The sequence below is a fragment of the Gobio gobio genome, assembly GCF_949357685.1.
Source record: "Gobio gobio genome assembly, chromosome: 18".
In the NCBI taxonomy this organism is placed as follows: Eukaryota; Metazoa; Chordata; class Actinopteri; order Cypriniformes; family Gobionidae; genus Gobio; species Gobio gobio.
The window spans coordinates 45185737-45200372 of record NC_137111.1 but is presented as its reverse complement, the minus strand read 5'-3'; the positions used below and the strand labels follow the sequence as shown (position 1 = coordinate 45200372).

The following is a 14636-nucleotide window of genomic DNA, read 5'->3' as shown; positions in this document are numbered from 1 at the left end:
ATGTTTAACGCTGTCTCAACACAGCTTTGATACCCTCTGCTTTGTTTATGTCCCCGGCGGTTTCACAGATGACCTGGTGCGAGACTGCAGACGCAGAATATTGTGTTTATAATCGAAGGCTTTTTCGGGATCTTCCACAGACATGGCGCCCGCAACACTTTTCGTGAAAATGGCTGCGAGGATCTTGCAGAAGCATGTGGTCCCGCCCAGTTTTTGCTGGGAGCCAATCACTGGCCTTTCCGTTGTCGCGATGCTGTGTTGTCTTGCTCTACTATTGGTTGAAGCACTGGCGCCTAAGTGCGAGGGCAATTTTCTGTTCATCTATTGGTTGGGGAAGATGCCAATCATTTTGTTCACCGTACATGTTAGAATGACGCACTATTTATATTCTGATGTTTATGTCTGTTTTATCCTTTTATTAAATCAACAATTCATTTACTAAATCATTCCAATATACTTAGCCCCTGTACATGTTTTGGAATGTAATAAACAAGAAAACAAATAAATACACATTTAAAGACCTAATATTTAATTCGACTGAAAGATGCAAATGATACGACCCGAGTGAAACAGTAGCAAAAAGTAAATAAGACAAGGCTTAAAGTATTTAAGGAATAAATCACGTTGCTAAAGAGATACCAAAGTACTATATACAGCATTTGCCATAAATAACCTGTTTATTGTGAGCAAATGAATGATTGCTAGTGAGGCTAATTACAGTGAAGTATGTTAGACTATACAAAATAACTACAATACAGTTCTACTACATTTATAAACTTTTTTAAGCAGTGATCAACAATATCAAGCATCACAATGTAGTAGCATCTCTTGAATAAACTTTTATTGCCAGATACAGAAATGATGTCCCATACGGTAAAAAAATATATTTTAAAATATATTTTCACATATATTTCAAAATATACAAAAAATGGCCAAAAAATATATTTGCAAAAATATATTTTTATATTTTAAAATATATTTTTGCACATATATTTTTTGGCCATTTTTTGTATATTTTGAAATATATTTACATAAATATATTTTCTACCAATATATTTTTGGCCATTTTTAAAATATATTTTCAAAATATACATATATTTTTCAAAAGCATTTAAAAATATGTTTTGTCCTCCATATATTTCAATCCAATAAAATACATTCACATGTCACATTTAAAGAGAAACTGTATTTGTCTGCTACACATGAACATTTGAATAAATTTCCAAGAAACATACTTTACAATGTTCAAAAAAAATTACAATAATACAGTATATTCAAATAATTTAACGTTTTTTCCCCCTTTCAAGCAGTGAATTCCCCCTGTTTAGAATTGACTGTAATTACCAAAGTCTCTTTGGACACATTTGGAAATCTCTTCTTGACTGCCCCTGCAGGAGACAAAGATCACAGATATATTTGAACTGAATTTCTCTAGTAAATTTCCCTTTCACCAAGTATTGACTTACCGTATATGGCGGCCATGATTGCCTCGTCATGGGCTCTTCTCTGCAACACTGTCAGTGGTGCTCTTCCCTCCTACAAAAGACAACATATTACATAAACATTTGAACAGGGTACAGAGGGCACACATTGTCTTATGACTAGTTTTAGATTTCCTGATATTTTTGTTCACAGGGGAACTAACACAATTATAGGTATGTTTGATTTTAAATATATTTAATGGGCATATTTTTTGGACCATGCGGTTAAGAAACTGAAAATGCAGGAGGTAGAATCAGCCTTTTTTACACTTCTGCACTGCATTTTCACTTAAAATAAAGGGATAATGGAATCTCACAAAGGCAGATTAACTTAAAAGGGTTTGTTCACCCAAAGATAAAATTAAATGTCATTTATTACTCACCCTCATGCTGTTCCACACCCGTAAGACCTCCTTTCATCTTCGAAACACAAATTAAGATATTGGTGTTGAAATCTGAAGGCTCAGTGAGGGCTGCATAGAGATCAATGACATTTCCTCTCTCAAGATCCATGAATGTACTAAACACATTTTTAAATCAGTCCATGTGAGTACAGTGGTTCAATATTAATATTATAAAGCCACGAGAATATTTTTTGTGCGGCAAAAAAAAAACTAAAGAACGACTTATATAGTGATAACCGATTTCAAAACAGCTTCGGAGCATATCGAATCAGCGAGTCGATTCATGATTCTGATCGCGTGTCAAACCGCTGAAATATGGTGCTCCGAACCGCTGAATCGATATGCTCCGAAGCTTCATGAAGCAGTGTTTTGAAATCGGTTATCACTGATTTAAATATGTTTTTAGTACATTCATGGATCTTGAGAGAGTAAATGTCATTGCTGGCTATGCAGCCCTCACTGAGCCTTCAGATTTCAACACAAATATCTTAATTTGTGTTCTGAAGATGAACGGAGGTCTTACGGGTGTGGAACGGCATGAGGGTGAGTAATAAATTACATAATTTTCATTTTTGGGTGAACTAACCCTTTAAGCTAGTTAACTTAGAGATACTACGGCCATAATTTACTTACCCTCATGCCATGCCAGATGCATATGACGTTCTTTTTTTCTTTGGAAAACAGAGATTTTAAGAAAAAAATTCCATCACTGTGTGTCCACACAAGTGGATTGGTCAAAAACCAAATAAAGTGAACATAACAGTAGTCCACATGACCCCAGTTGATGAATCAATGTCTTCCAAAGCAGTACAAACTATTGTTTCGGTCAAAGCAGTCAAATATGGACTCAACGTCAGCATGTTATTTAAATGCACGTTGAAGCTTGAGAAGTGAGAGTTTAAAAAAAGTGTATTTTTATAACACACCTTGTTTCACTTCCACTTGGCTCACATTGATTACTGTTGTGTTCACTATGTGTGGTTTTTGAAGCTTTTTTTGAAGTTTTTATAAATTCGAAGATTTATATTCTTCTGAATAAAGAAAAATCATATTCTGAGAGAATTTTCAATTTTGGGTAGAGTATTTTCCTGTTTTTAATCAATCGGTAATGTGTAAAGCCCTATAGAAATAAAGGTGGCTTGACTATGAACAATATATACCATACCTAAGTGCTCTGCAGAGCAAAGCTACTGGTCAGAGCCTCTCCAGCACAAGTGTTGGGCCAGTGGGGCGGTCAGCATGTGGACAGGGATTTGTCTTGTGTGGGCAGATGGGCTAACACTGTTCCTGACAGAGACAAAGACATAAGCACATGCAGAGAACATATCAATTCATAAATTAAACAAATAACATCCATTAATATTTGACCAATGATTAAAAATGATTTATTCTACTTACTAAAGGGCTGGTTCACCCAAAAATGAAAATTACCCCATGTTTTACTCACCCTCAAGTCACCCTAGGTGTGTATGATAGACCTTCTTCCTTCAGACGAACACAATTGTAGTTATAATAAAATATGACCTGGCTCTTCCAAGCTTTATAAATGACAGCCCAAAGAAGTGCATCCATCCATTATAAAAGTGCTCCACACGGCTCCAGGGGTCAATAAAGGCTTTCTGAATTAAATCAATGGGTTTGTGTAAGAAAAATATCCATATCTAACACGTTATAAAGTAAAATATTTAGCTTCCGCTGGACTGCCTTCCATATTCAATTTATGAAAATGTGTAACTGGCACGACGATGACGTCAGATGTAGCGTAAAAAAAGCCTAACTGGCACGACGATAACGTCAGACGTAACGTAAGCATTTTGAACTGTGAGAGGCGCTACTCTTTCTGTGCAAGTTAAATACAGAAGGCGGTCTGCCGAAACCTAGATATTTTACTTTATAATGTGTTAAATGTGGATATTTTTTCTTACAAAAACCCATCGATTTGCTTCAGAAGGCCTTTATTAACCCCCGGAGCACTTTTATAATGGATGGATGCACTTTTATGGACTTCAAAACAGAAACAACCATTCGCTGCCATTATAAAGCTTGGAAGAGCCAGGACATTTTTAATACAACTCCGATAGTATTCGCCTGAAAGAAGAATGCCATATACACCTAGGATTACTTGAGGTAAATCATGGGCTAATTTTCATTTTGAGGTGATCTATCCCTTTAAATTGTGTCTCAGATTATCCTCACCCTGCATAAACTGCAAAATCTGTCGCTTCTGCTACTGAAAATTTAAAGTATATTTAATTTTTACAGTAATTAATTACACATTTAAACCTGTAGGTGGTAACAAATAAGCATCTTTTGTTATAATCAACTCACTGAATTATTGACTCAACTGGTTCCTCGAAAACAGCTTGTCATTCTGCAGAAGAGAACAAAAACTATTATATAGTAAACATAAACAAGATATTAAACCAACAAAACATTAAAACATAAATAGAAAACTTTGTTTGTGAATGAATCGGCATTAATACCAAACCAGCATATACCAGACCTCCAATGATAAGCGAATGTGTGTCGAATTAACAAGTCTTTAATTTTTAAATACAGCAAAAATGTACAGGCTCCACTGATATCAGTAACAGGCACAAATATGAAACATATTTTTGTGTAGTTTTTGCTAAGTGTCCAAATGAAAGATAACTACAAATGGAAATCAAAAGATTTATCTCTGATTTTATGTTAACGTTAAGTTACCTCAGTAACGTTAGCTCACTGCGATTGTCAGCAAAAGAACCAAACACGGCATTAAATTGAACAAATGTTACAAAACCTTGAAAAGACAACAGATAAAGCGACAAGTAACATAACATATGCAAAAAATGAATACTTGAATTAAATGTATAGCTCTTACCTTTTCCTCTGAGAATTCCCGCTGGTAGTCGACCGTTAGAGCAAAATGAGGCGCATGCGCAGTAGTCCAAAGTCCGTGCGCACAAATGATGACGCGGTTCTTAACGTCATACATCTTGCAATTTATTTATATTTACATTTTTATTTGATGTACATTTAAATGGTATAATTGTCATATTAAACTTGCATTAAATTACAAAATAAACAAAACAAATAACAAATAAAAAAATAACATTTGTGAGGATTCTTTTGACTGCACAGTGATTAATCTTTTGGGAAAATCATATGTGGACAAAAGTGGATAACATGTGGAAAACACAGATAATTCATGTGCTTTCCTGTAAGGGTTTAAAATACTTCTAACACATTTTAAATGATGGATACAAATCTAGTTTAGGTTTTGATCGCTAATATGCTATGTTCCATCCACATTTGCATATGTAGGCGATTGAAAATGTATTTTCTGGCCGCTGAAATACATTTTGAAATATATTTTGGTATATGAAGGCTGGAACAAAATATATTTTCACTTTCAAAAATATATTTAATCAAACTTCGAATATATTTCACTGTTTACAACATACATTTACCATATATTTAAAATATATTTTGGCCAGAAAAAATATATATTTTTTCCGGATGGGGTGTAGCCTATCTACTATGTTTGTGGTTCAATTCTCTATTTTATGTTTCCTGAGACATATTCATATTCAAAGATAAAGATGTTTCTGATCCGTCACTTGTGTCCTCGGGTGGTTTCGTTGTTTGTTGCTTTTTCCATATAGTAAATAGTAGAGTTAGGAACACCGGCAAAGCATATCCGAGAAAAAAAGCAGCCATTGCCCAAAGCACATGTTCTGTGATTTGTGATTTCTCCTCTGAAACAAAGAGACAGAGCAAATCATTTGAGTTTTCACATCATTTAACATTATGCTCTTATGAATTATTTATGCCCTTGTCCGTCACTTACCATAGGTTTTCTTCAATATCCCATCCAGGCTTAAGTGTTCAATCTCACAGCTAACACCGTGAGCACTCATGTTAATAAGGCTAAGATAGGAGGTCATCTGAAATGTGCCATCTCTATGAGGGAGTATTCCAGTACTTGATACACCAAAATAGACCGGCCTTCCTTTTTGAGTCCAACGCACTCGGATGACATTCGGATAGAAGCCATGCACAACACATTTAAGATATTTCTGATCCGGTTCTCCACCAGAAGATAAAAGCACTGCTGGTTTTGCTACATTGAAGAGGGGGGAAACAAGTAACAGTTTACACAAATGTATGAAATTGTCTTGATATCATCAGGTGCCTGTGGAAAAAAACATTCAAAAACCACTGTAGCACTGTGTTGTTAAAAAAAACCTGAATTTTCTAACATCTTTGTTTATTAGAAATCTGGCAATGAGGGTTGCTTTGTTAATATTTACCTGCCCTGGATAGAGAATTGTTGGACTTTAGGAAGACCGTTTTCACAGCCGAGCACACCATCTTTAGTCTTTCTTCTTTCCTCTTAATGTATTCTATATGCTTTCTCTCTTCTTCTAACATTTTACCAGGTTTACTGGTAGCAATCACAGCTTTCTTCACCAAATCCACATGCATGATGTCTTTGCCATCATACCCATAGCTCCACGTATGGTCTATTTGCCCTTGGCTGTTGAATGCACACTCAATGAACTGCTGGTATGCATGTTCTTCTAAAGGAAAACAATTAATGTAACATCTACATTTTTACTGTCAATTTATTCAAATGAAAATATGCACAGAACATTGATACTGGTTAATTCTCAGGCAATGGTATAATGGTTCTAATATAATGGTTTAAACTTTCTGACATATTTGGAGGAATTACATCTGTTGGAACCATATGTTATAACATAGGCATGGTGCTATAAAACCTACTGGCCACCAGATGTCACCATCCTCAGATTATTGCCTTGTTTACTTCCCTTCATAAATGCGTTGCACATGAATCCAAATTCAGCATCGAAATAAAGTTACTTTCTATTCTATTTATGCACAGTACAGTAGTCTATTGACAATTAGAAAACTAAAAGAACCATTGAAACAGATGCAAGAGCAAGTAAATTGTGCTTTATTTACATACGCATCTATAAAATACCTAAATACATTGGTAAAGGGTAATCCTCTAGGACAGTCCTACCTGCACCAAGGATGATTTCAAAAAAAGCTACGATGAGGAGAAAAGCCAGCATTTTGCTCTGAACAGTCCTCGTCTGCATTATTTAAAATGTGAAAGTGAAAAAACCAATATGTGCTTTAGCACAGGAAAAACAAAAGTGAAAGTGTATACAGTAGCTAGGGGAAAACCGGTTCGATTATTATTATAGACAACAGAACGACAGCAAAGAATTGTACCATTTAAAGACGAGTCTTTAAATGGTAGACATGGAAATATTAACTGTCCGTGCATCCGTGTTAACTCTTCTGCTGCTGTATCCACAGATCATCACAATGTGGACAGGTAAATGATTCATAACGTTTTATTTTTTTACTCACAGACTATGCAATCTCTGTATTCATATTAGTTCTAAAAAATTAGTTTAAAAAAAAATGTTTATAGGTCTACCATGTTCGATCAAAATTTTGACTCAAGATTGACAATAAATCAAAAATGTCCAGAAAAATGTATAGCCTACAAATGAAACCATGGAGTAAAAAGTGATAAATTATTTTCTTACACCATGTTTGTGTACAGGTAAAACATTTTTTTTTTAAAATCTGCTAAGTGAATAAATCAAACGTAGCGTTAGTTCTGGCAGGTCATATCAGTCAAGCTCGCATCAGCTAACTTTCAGCTGATCCACATCTACCTATAAGAATGACACCTATCCTATAAGGTCCATTCAGTATATGGTGTGTTCATTACATTTGGTGCCATGACCCGGATGAGAGTGAGGTTTAGAGGGGTGAGTGTAATGGACGTAGACCAGTAAGAGCTGTGCGTGTAAACCTCACTCCCCTGGCCTCAAGAGGCGCGCTAGCGGCTGCGGTCTTTAGCGTCCTTGTTAGAGCGCCCACCTCCCACACTGGAGACCCCTGTCCAAATCCAGCTCTAGCGCTAGCGACTAACGCTAGGGACACTAAATGGAGAGCCCGATTCGAATCCCGCTCGGAGCAGGTCGAGTATGACGGTTGCATTTGGTGCTGTGACCTGGATGGGAGTGAGGTTTAGGGGAGTGAGCGTAACGAGGCCAGTCAGAGATGTGCATGACAACCTCACTCCCTTTGCCTCAAGAGGTGCGCCAGCGACTGACGCTAGAGTAGGGCTGTACGATTAATAGAAAAATAATCAAAACCGAAATTCAGAACCTCTAGCCGACGTATTTTCCCCATGTCGGTTATTTCGGTTTTAGTCACGTGACTCCGCCCCGTCAGTCACATCAAGTGCAGTTTGCAGGCACACAGAGAGATGCAGGTGCAGTTATCTGTGTTTATAGATGCCCAGAATCCCTATAGTAACTGCATGTTTTACACAGTTTATACAGGTAAGTTAATTGCCGTTCTTATAGCCTACGCGCTGCGACACACAAACACACACACACACACACACACACACATACATACAGATGGCGCGCGCAAGCCCCGAAGCCAGATCGCTTTCACTTTCGTCCTCATAAAGTTTGTCAAGTAAATGCGTTTAAAGGCTTGAACATTTAAAGCGATTGTGCACTATTCAAAAACAACAATACGGAAAACTTCTCCGTTCAGTGCTCAGCTTCTTTCTGTGACACAGAGCCGAGGGGTGTCACGTCTCTGACAACACGCGCGCTCCCTGAAGGCAGACTCTTTCACCTGCGTCCTCACAAAGCTTTGTCATTTGTATGTGTTTTAAGGCCTGCCAGTTTGAACATTGAAGCGATTTTAGACCATCAGATGTGTATTATGTTGAACTAATGCCTGATATATAGTGACAAATGAACACTCAGACAGAAGCTCGCACATCACATGAAGATCGCGCGCAGAGAGCAGCAGAAACGCAGTGTCGACGCCGTCCTGTGACCAAAAGTAAAGTCACTAAAGTAGCTTAGAAACTCAACCGTTATAGCATAGATTTTAATACCTTTGAAGTAAGTACAAACCACAGCTTCATAAAGAATAGAGACGGTATGAGTAATTCACACACACACAATCACTCTCTCATTAATGCATTCAAATAAATGTAATGTAGGCCTACTGTGTAAATTTATCTGTATCTGATGTACAACAAGCAGAAATGTGCCCCATAGACAATAACTGCTGAAAGTGAACCGTTCCCTTCAAGTATTTTAAAATTGCCAAGAAATGCACTTTTTCATTAGAAAAAAAAAATCCACCTTTAATAGTAGAAAATATTTACAGTTAAAAACCTTATCAGGAACTTACTCAAAAACCTTATGAGGGCAAAAAATGGAAAGCAAAAAAAAAAAAAAATTTGTTCATTAATCGTAATCGAGGTAAAATGTTCAATTAATCAAGGTTTTTATTTTTGGTCAAATCGTTACAGCCCTACGCTAGAGACACTAGCAACTGATGCCAGGGATATTAAGTGTCCTTAGAGGTTGCGCTCTTAGCGTGCCTGCTTCCCATGCCGGAGATGTCGATGCGAGTCCTGCTTGGAGTGGGTCGAGTAGGACTGGTTACAGTTGCTCAGGAGCTAATGTGGTCTTCACGTGCTATTGGAGTTATCGTAAATACAAGTTTCCTAGTTAAAAATTGGACATGAACTCCCTGTCAAGTCATATTTACCACTGGGAAGTTAGTGCTAATTTTGATACCGCTACGTCCGTCGCCCCCAAACCTCACTCCCATCCGGATCAAATGTAACCGATCCTACTCTACACTAAACTCTACTCTACTCTACACCGGGGACACTACATTTTTCAACTAAATATCCAAATAAATATAAATCTACTGGCCTACGTCTGTTACATGACTATAGATAGCGTGGTGACAGTGAATGTTTATATAGTTGTCAATGAATTGGACGTTAAATATCATTTTGGCTTTAATACGATTTTTCCAATCAATAGGCAAGAATAAACTTGGCGTCCTCATGGTTCCTGTTCTTTCCGACAACAAAGCACATGAATGCGACAAGCTTGTAATCACGACTTCAAAAGTGGGAAGTAGGAAATTTCCGTAGGAAAAGACAGAATATTTACCCTCCTCCATCCCCAGCTCCTCTTGTCCAGTCAGGACTTGGCCTTCATCTACGAATCAGACTGTCTTGATTTATGATGTTGTTACATTAAAATATTGTCATTATGAACATGAATGATATCTGCAATACATTCATGTTGGTTTTGTTTGGGGTTATCGCTGCTCTCCCTGCTCTTGTCTATGCTATAGGCTTGCCCAGAACAGAACCATACCGCCAATCCAGACTGTATGCCACTTGTCAATCCTCTTTGACGATAGTGGTCCTGACAGAAATGCATATTTATTGAAAAAAAACTGACCTAATTTCTCTTTTTTTTAGACTACCATACAGTAAATGTCCTGGCCTATACTCGCATGATGGGAAACGGGTCCATGGATCAGGCAGTTGTTGTTTTGGTGAATGACAGCATATTTGCATACTTTGACCAGGAAAAGAAGACATTTGCCCTACGTCCCAGTGCAAGCGCCGGGTTTTCTGTTTTAGAGAAGCGCGACAGCATTTTCTGCCTGGGCGAGGTGACAAAGGGATTCTATCGACAAACTGAATACCTGGACAAACTCAAAGAGGAAACAAACTCATCAAAGCCACTTCTGGGTAAATCTGATCATCATCACTTACAAGTAAATTGCTTCTGTTTTGCAATGCAAATTAATCACTGTCAATGATAATACTTGTTCACAGTACGCCCTTCAGTCAATGTGTATACTCAGTTTCCAGAGGAAGAAGGAAAAGCGAATGTCCTTTACTGCTATGCCACTGGGTTTTACCCTGGAGACATTGAAATAAACTTTCATCTAAATGGCCATAAGTCCATTGTGAAGGTAGAGACCTCTGACTTAATGTACAGCAAAGACTGGACCTTCAGGGTGTACAAGTCCATGACTATCACCCCGCAGACTGGAGACGAGTACACATGTGAAGTGACACACAGTAGTACGACTGAACCCACAATCAAAGCGTGGAGTGAGTTTATTCCCTTTTTTGATTATGAAGAAATATACATTGGCAAAATCAGTAACACCGGTCTGCTCTTTTTTCAAGGGCCTGAATTTTTAGCATCCACATCACATTTCTACTGGGCTTATTCACTACCTCTCGGGATCCTGTTGGGCATCATGACATCTGTCGTGATTTTAAGAAGAAAACAGCGTTCTCAATTATAAAGATGCTTTGAAAAATTGCAGTATATGTGCATGCATCTGTGAACTTTAGGGCTTATATAGGCTAGTAGATGAGAACAATAGTAATCTAATCAATCAGAGGATATTTAAATTATGTTTAATTTTAATTCTGTAAATCAGTGTTTGCATACCAGTGTCCTTAAGTCATTATAAAATAAAATAAATATATTTTTTTTTTCATGTCATTACATTGTTTAGAGCATAAGGAACAAATGGAAAAAAAAAACATTTTTGAAAAATTATATTTTATTAATATGTTATGATATGTCCTCTGTCGTTGACACCAGGACTCAGTTGTTTAAAAAATAAAATGACATGAAATTGCATGTATAGGCAAAAACAATGGGATTTATTTTTTATTCACCAATCAATTTTTTGGTATCAGGGTTTTTTTTTAAACAAACTTTATTTAAAGATAATTCTGAACTATGTTATGAAAGATATAATGAAATGCATTGATATACATTTTTACTTTATGCAATATGTGGGTAAAATGGCCATACTTGGATTTTCCCATTCAATACAATGTATCACTGCATCTAATTTGCATATTAATGTGTTCTTGGTGCAACATGTAATGAAAATAGAAGTGTAATAATGGGAGTATTAATTGGCAACATTTCCATAATAATATTGAATATGTAATTTATTTCCCTATTCACTTGTTATGTCTCCAAAATGCCTGATAAACATGATTTAAGTCCCAGTGTCTTCTACAGTGGACATTTATGAAATCAATGCCCTGTTTTGTAACAGAAAGTCATATTTTGATTAGAAACCCCATAACATTTTCCTGAGATGTTGATTTATAACAAACAATTTGAAAATTAATCAGATTTGAATTAGAATTAAAAAATATGATTATATTTCAATAAGAGTGCTAAACATTAATGTCAGCCGTTTTTAAAGACCAAAAAGAAGTTGTTGTCCTGGTGAAACCTCCAAACATTTGGTATATCTGCAAAGCCCCGAATGTGTTCTTTACAGGACATCCAGACTGTGACATGTGACATGTATGATGTCAGAGAAATTCACTAAAATATAATGCCCACTACAGTGGACAAAAGTCTATTCCTGGGTCTCATGAGGTTAAATTTGCTGTGCAAGGCCCACCCTGAACACCCGATGGCAGCAAAACCCCTAAAATCTGTCTTTCTATAAATTCAACTTCACGACCTTTAAAAATTGAAAATATTTAGGAGACAAACGAGATCAGATGTAATACATAGGTTTTATGCCTGTATCTGCACAGTATCACTGTTATAGTTCACATTGTAATGCATAGATGAATGCGGGAATCGACGCATCGGTTCAACTGAATCATTTAAAAGAATCGACCCAAAAGAACAAATCGCGATTCAGACTCCGCGACTCCTCAGGCGCTCAGTGGAGTCTTCATGAGGAGGACAGGAGCATCTTTACTCACTTCTGCAACCGTTTATCAAACACTTCCTCTCAGGCTTGTTTCAGTGACTGTCAGACTGCACAGTTGGGAACCGTAAACACACTTGAGGATTAAAAACAACCGACACGCGAAGATAATTCTGCTGTTTTACAGAGACTCGGAGACAGGAAGATGAATTTATATTACTCAGTTTTTCTCCTGTTAAACGTCTTATCACTGTACGACTGTAATGATGCAAATCAAGTAAGTATACTCGTATATTAAATTAATAATAATATTTAAATTAATATATAAATATAGCCTAGTATGAAATGTAGGTATCTGTACGCAATCTCAAATACTAACATTTGACAAGGCAGGTACTGTATTTAGGGTGAATTAAGACACTTAGCCATTGAGATGACTGAAAGAATCAAACTCAATTCACCCCTACATTTATCTGAATGCACATTGCATGATATTTTAGCTATCAAAAATAACAATGTTAATTTACAGAGGCCCCAAAAGCATTTTAGACAGACTTAAAAACAAAAACCTGAACAAAATGTCAAGTTTTGCAACAGTTTCTTTATTTCATACTTTTTTGCTCAATGTCTTGAAATGTTATTTTTAGTGGTTGTATGAAGTTATTGCATCTCAAGTGGACCACAGGTGTAGTTCACATTATTTTGAACAATATAACAAACCTCATATGCTTGATTTTATGTTTGGGTCAATGACATGACGTGCACATTTTTGTGTCCAAGTGCATTATTTTCTTTCAAAATAATTTGATAAATTCATGACATATAGACCATCACTCACTTTATTCTATAAACCCGGTTTAGTAGTTAAATTCAAATTAAATCAAAGTACATATTATTTTATGTTGTTTTGTTATCTTAACCCCCCCAAAATGTCAGGTGGTGCAGCTATTTAAAATAATAAAACGTCTTAATAATAAAAAATTAAACACTAAATACTATCATTAGCCTCATTTTAGGTTTGAAATCTTTCATATAAACACATTTTACAAATACCAGTAGTTTTAAAGCTGTTGAGATAATTGAACATTTGTCCAATAACTTGTATATTCTCAAATGTCAGGTGGTGCAACTATTTCAAATACTAAAAAGTCTTAATAATAAAATATTAAACACTAAATACTATCATTAGCCTCATTTTAGGTTTGAAATCTTTCATATAAACACATTTTACAAATACCAGTAGTTTTAAAGCTGTTGAGATAATTGAACATTTGTCCAATAACTTGTATATTCTCAAATGTCAGGGTGGCACCACTGCAAACATGGCTCTTTTATTACGAATTGACATGGTAAAGATAATGCATAATCCAGAGGAGCCCAACTGATTTGCGGCGGAGTGAAATGGTTTGTGTATCTCTCAAATACAGATAAAAGCTGTTCATTTCAAGTATGGGTAGGTTGGTACACTTTCCATGTCAGGTGGTACAACTACAGTATGTACATACAACTATTTGGTTGGACCGCCTGACATAAAAACAGTCAGACACTTTGAAATGTTATGTAACAACTGAAACATTGTTCATGCATTACATCAGTTTACAATAAATAAATCTAATGTAATGACATTTAGACATTTTAAGTGTGACTTGGAGCCGGTATAGGAGACAATCAAAGTTATATCATTAAATATGTCAGATGCATTTTTGTGTTTGATCCAGATTAGCACGGTCTCTGTTTACTATGGCAAATGCTGAGTGAAATTTAAAGCCAATACATTTCCTCTCTCCCCTAACGAGGCTGTATTTAACAGCCATGAATAACATACAGGAGACCAGCCTTTTGGACAGAGGTCGTAGAGACATCTGCCTAACAGCTTTTTGTACAACTGCCATCGAGCTGCTGAAGAGAAAAAGTATTAGACGCTTACATGTGGTTCCTGGAGAGGACCTTAGAGGTTGCCCACTGACCGAATACACGGCCCAAATGCATCTGGGACAACATCGCTTCTGATAAATCGTTGCTGGAGTAATATTTGCGTTTCTAAGGGAACTTGGTTGTGTGCTGGCACACCGATGATGAGCTGCGAAACGCTGGCCTGAGCTTTCATGTCATGCCCCACAGGAGTCCCCATGACATCACCCACAACATCTGGCCTTGATAATTCATG

The 14636-nt window shown here is 36.5% G+C and overlaps 3 protein-coding genes across 5 annotated transcripts in view; 2 read left to right on the top strand and 1 right to left on the bottom strand.

The window, feature by feature from the left end:
* Nucleotides 1-3050: 3050 nt before the first annotated feature.
* Nucleotides 3051-7051, bottom strand: LOC307141901 (H-2 class II histocompatibility antigen, E-D alpha chain; the record flags this gene model as incomplete). Of its 3 annotated transcripts, XM_079842371.1 has the most annotated exons (7): nt 3051-3172; nt 4082-4115; nt 4214-4256; nt 4749-5625; nt 5718-5990; nt 6181-6450; nt 6918-7051. In XM_079842371.1, the coding sequence occupies 4 exons, from the start codon at nt 6994-6996 to the stop codon at nt 5432-5434; spliced, it is 816 nt and encodes a 271-aa protein (XP_079698497.1). In that variant the 3' UTR covers nt 3051-3172; nt 4082-4115; nt 4214-4256; nt 4749-5431. The 3 variants fall into 3 exon arrangements, with proteins under 3 accessions (XP_079698497.1, XP_079698499.1, XP_079698498.1); XM_079842373.1 differs by having other exon boundaries at nt 4214-5625; nt 6181-6447; nt 6918-6996; XM_079842372.1 differs by lacking the exon at nt 4082-4115 and having other exon boundaries at nt 4214-5625.
* Nucleotides 7052-7061: 10 nt separating this feature from the next.
* On the top strand, nt 7062-11834 carry LOC307141902 (uncharacterized protein). Its single transcript, XM_079842374.1, has 4 exons — nt 7062-7238; nt 10236-10511; nt 10599-10880; nt 10959-11834. The coding sequence occupies exons 1-4, from the start codon at nt 7154-7156 to the stop codon at nt 11078-11080; spliced, it is 765 nt and encodes a 254-aa protein (XP_079698500.1). The 5' UTR covers nt 7062-7153; the 3' UTR covers nt 11081-11834.
* A 641-nt stretch (nt 11835-12475) lies between these two features.
* fbln7 (fibulin 7) overlaps nt 12476-14636 on the top strand; it is a 38385-nt gene continuing 36224 nt past the window's right edge. Inside the window, exon 1 of the mRNA XM_079843588.1 lies at nt 12476-12746. Within this exon, the coding sequence (XP_079699714.1) occupies nt 12675-12746 (72 nt within the window). The 5' untranslated portion in view covers nt 12476-12674. The remainder of the gene's footprint in view (nt 12747-14636) is intronic.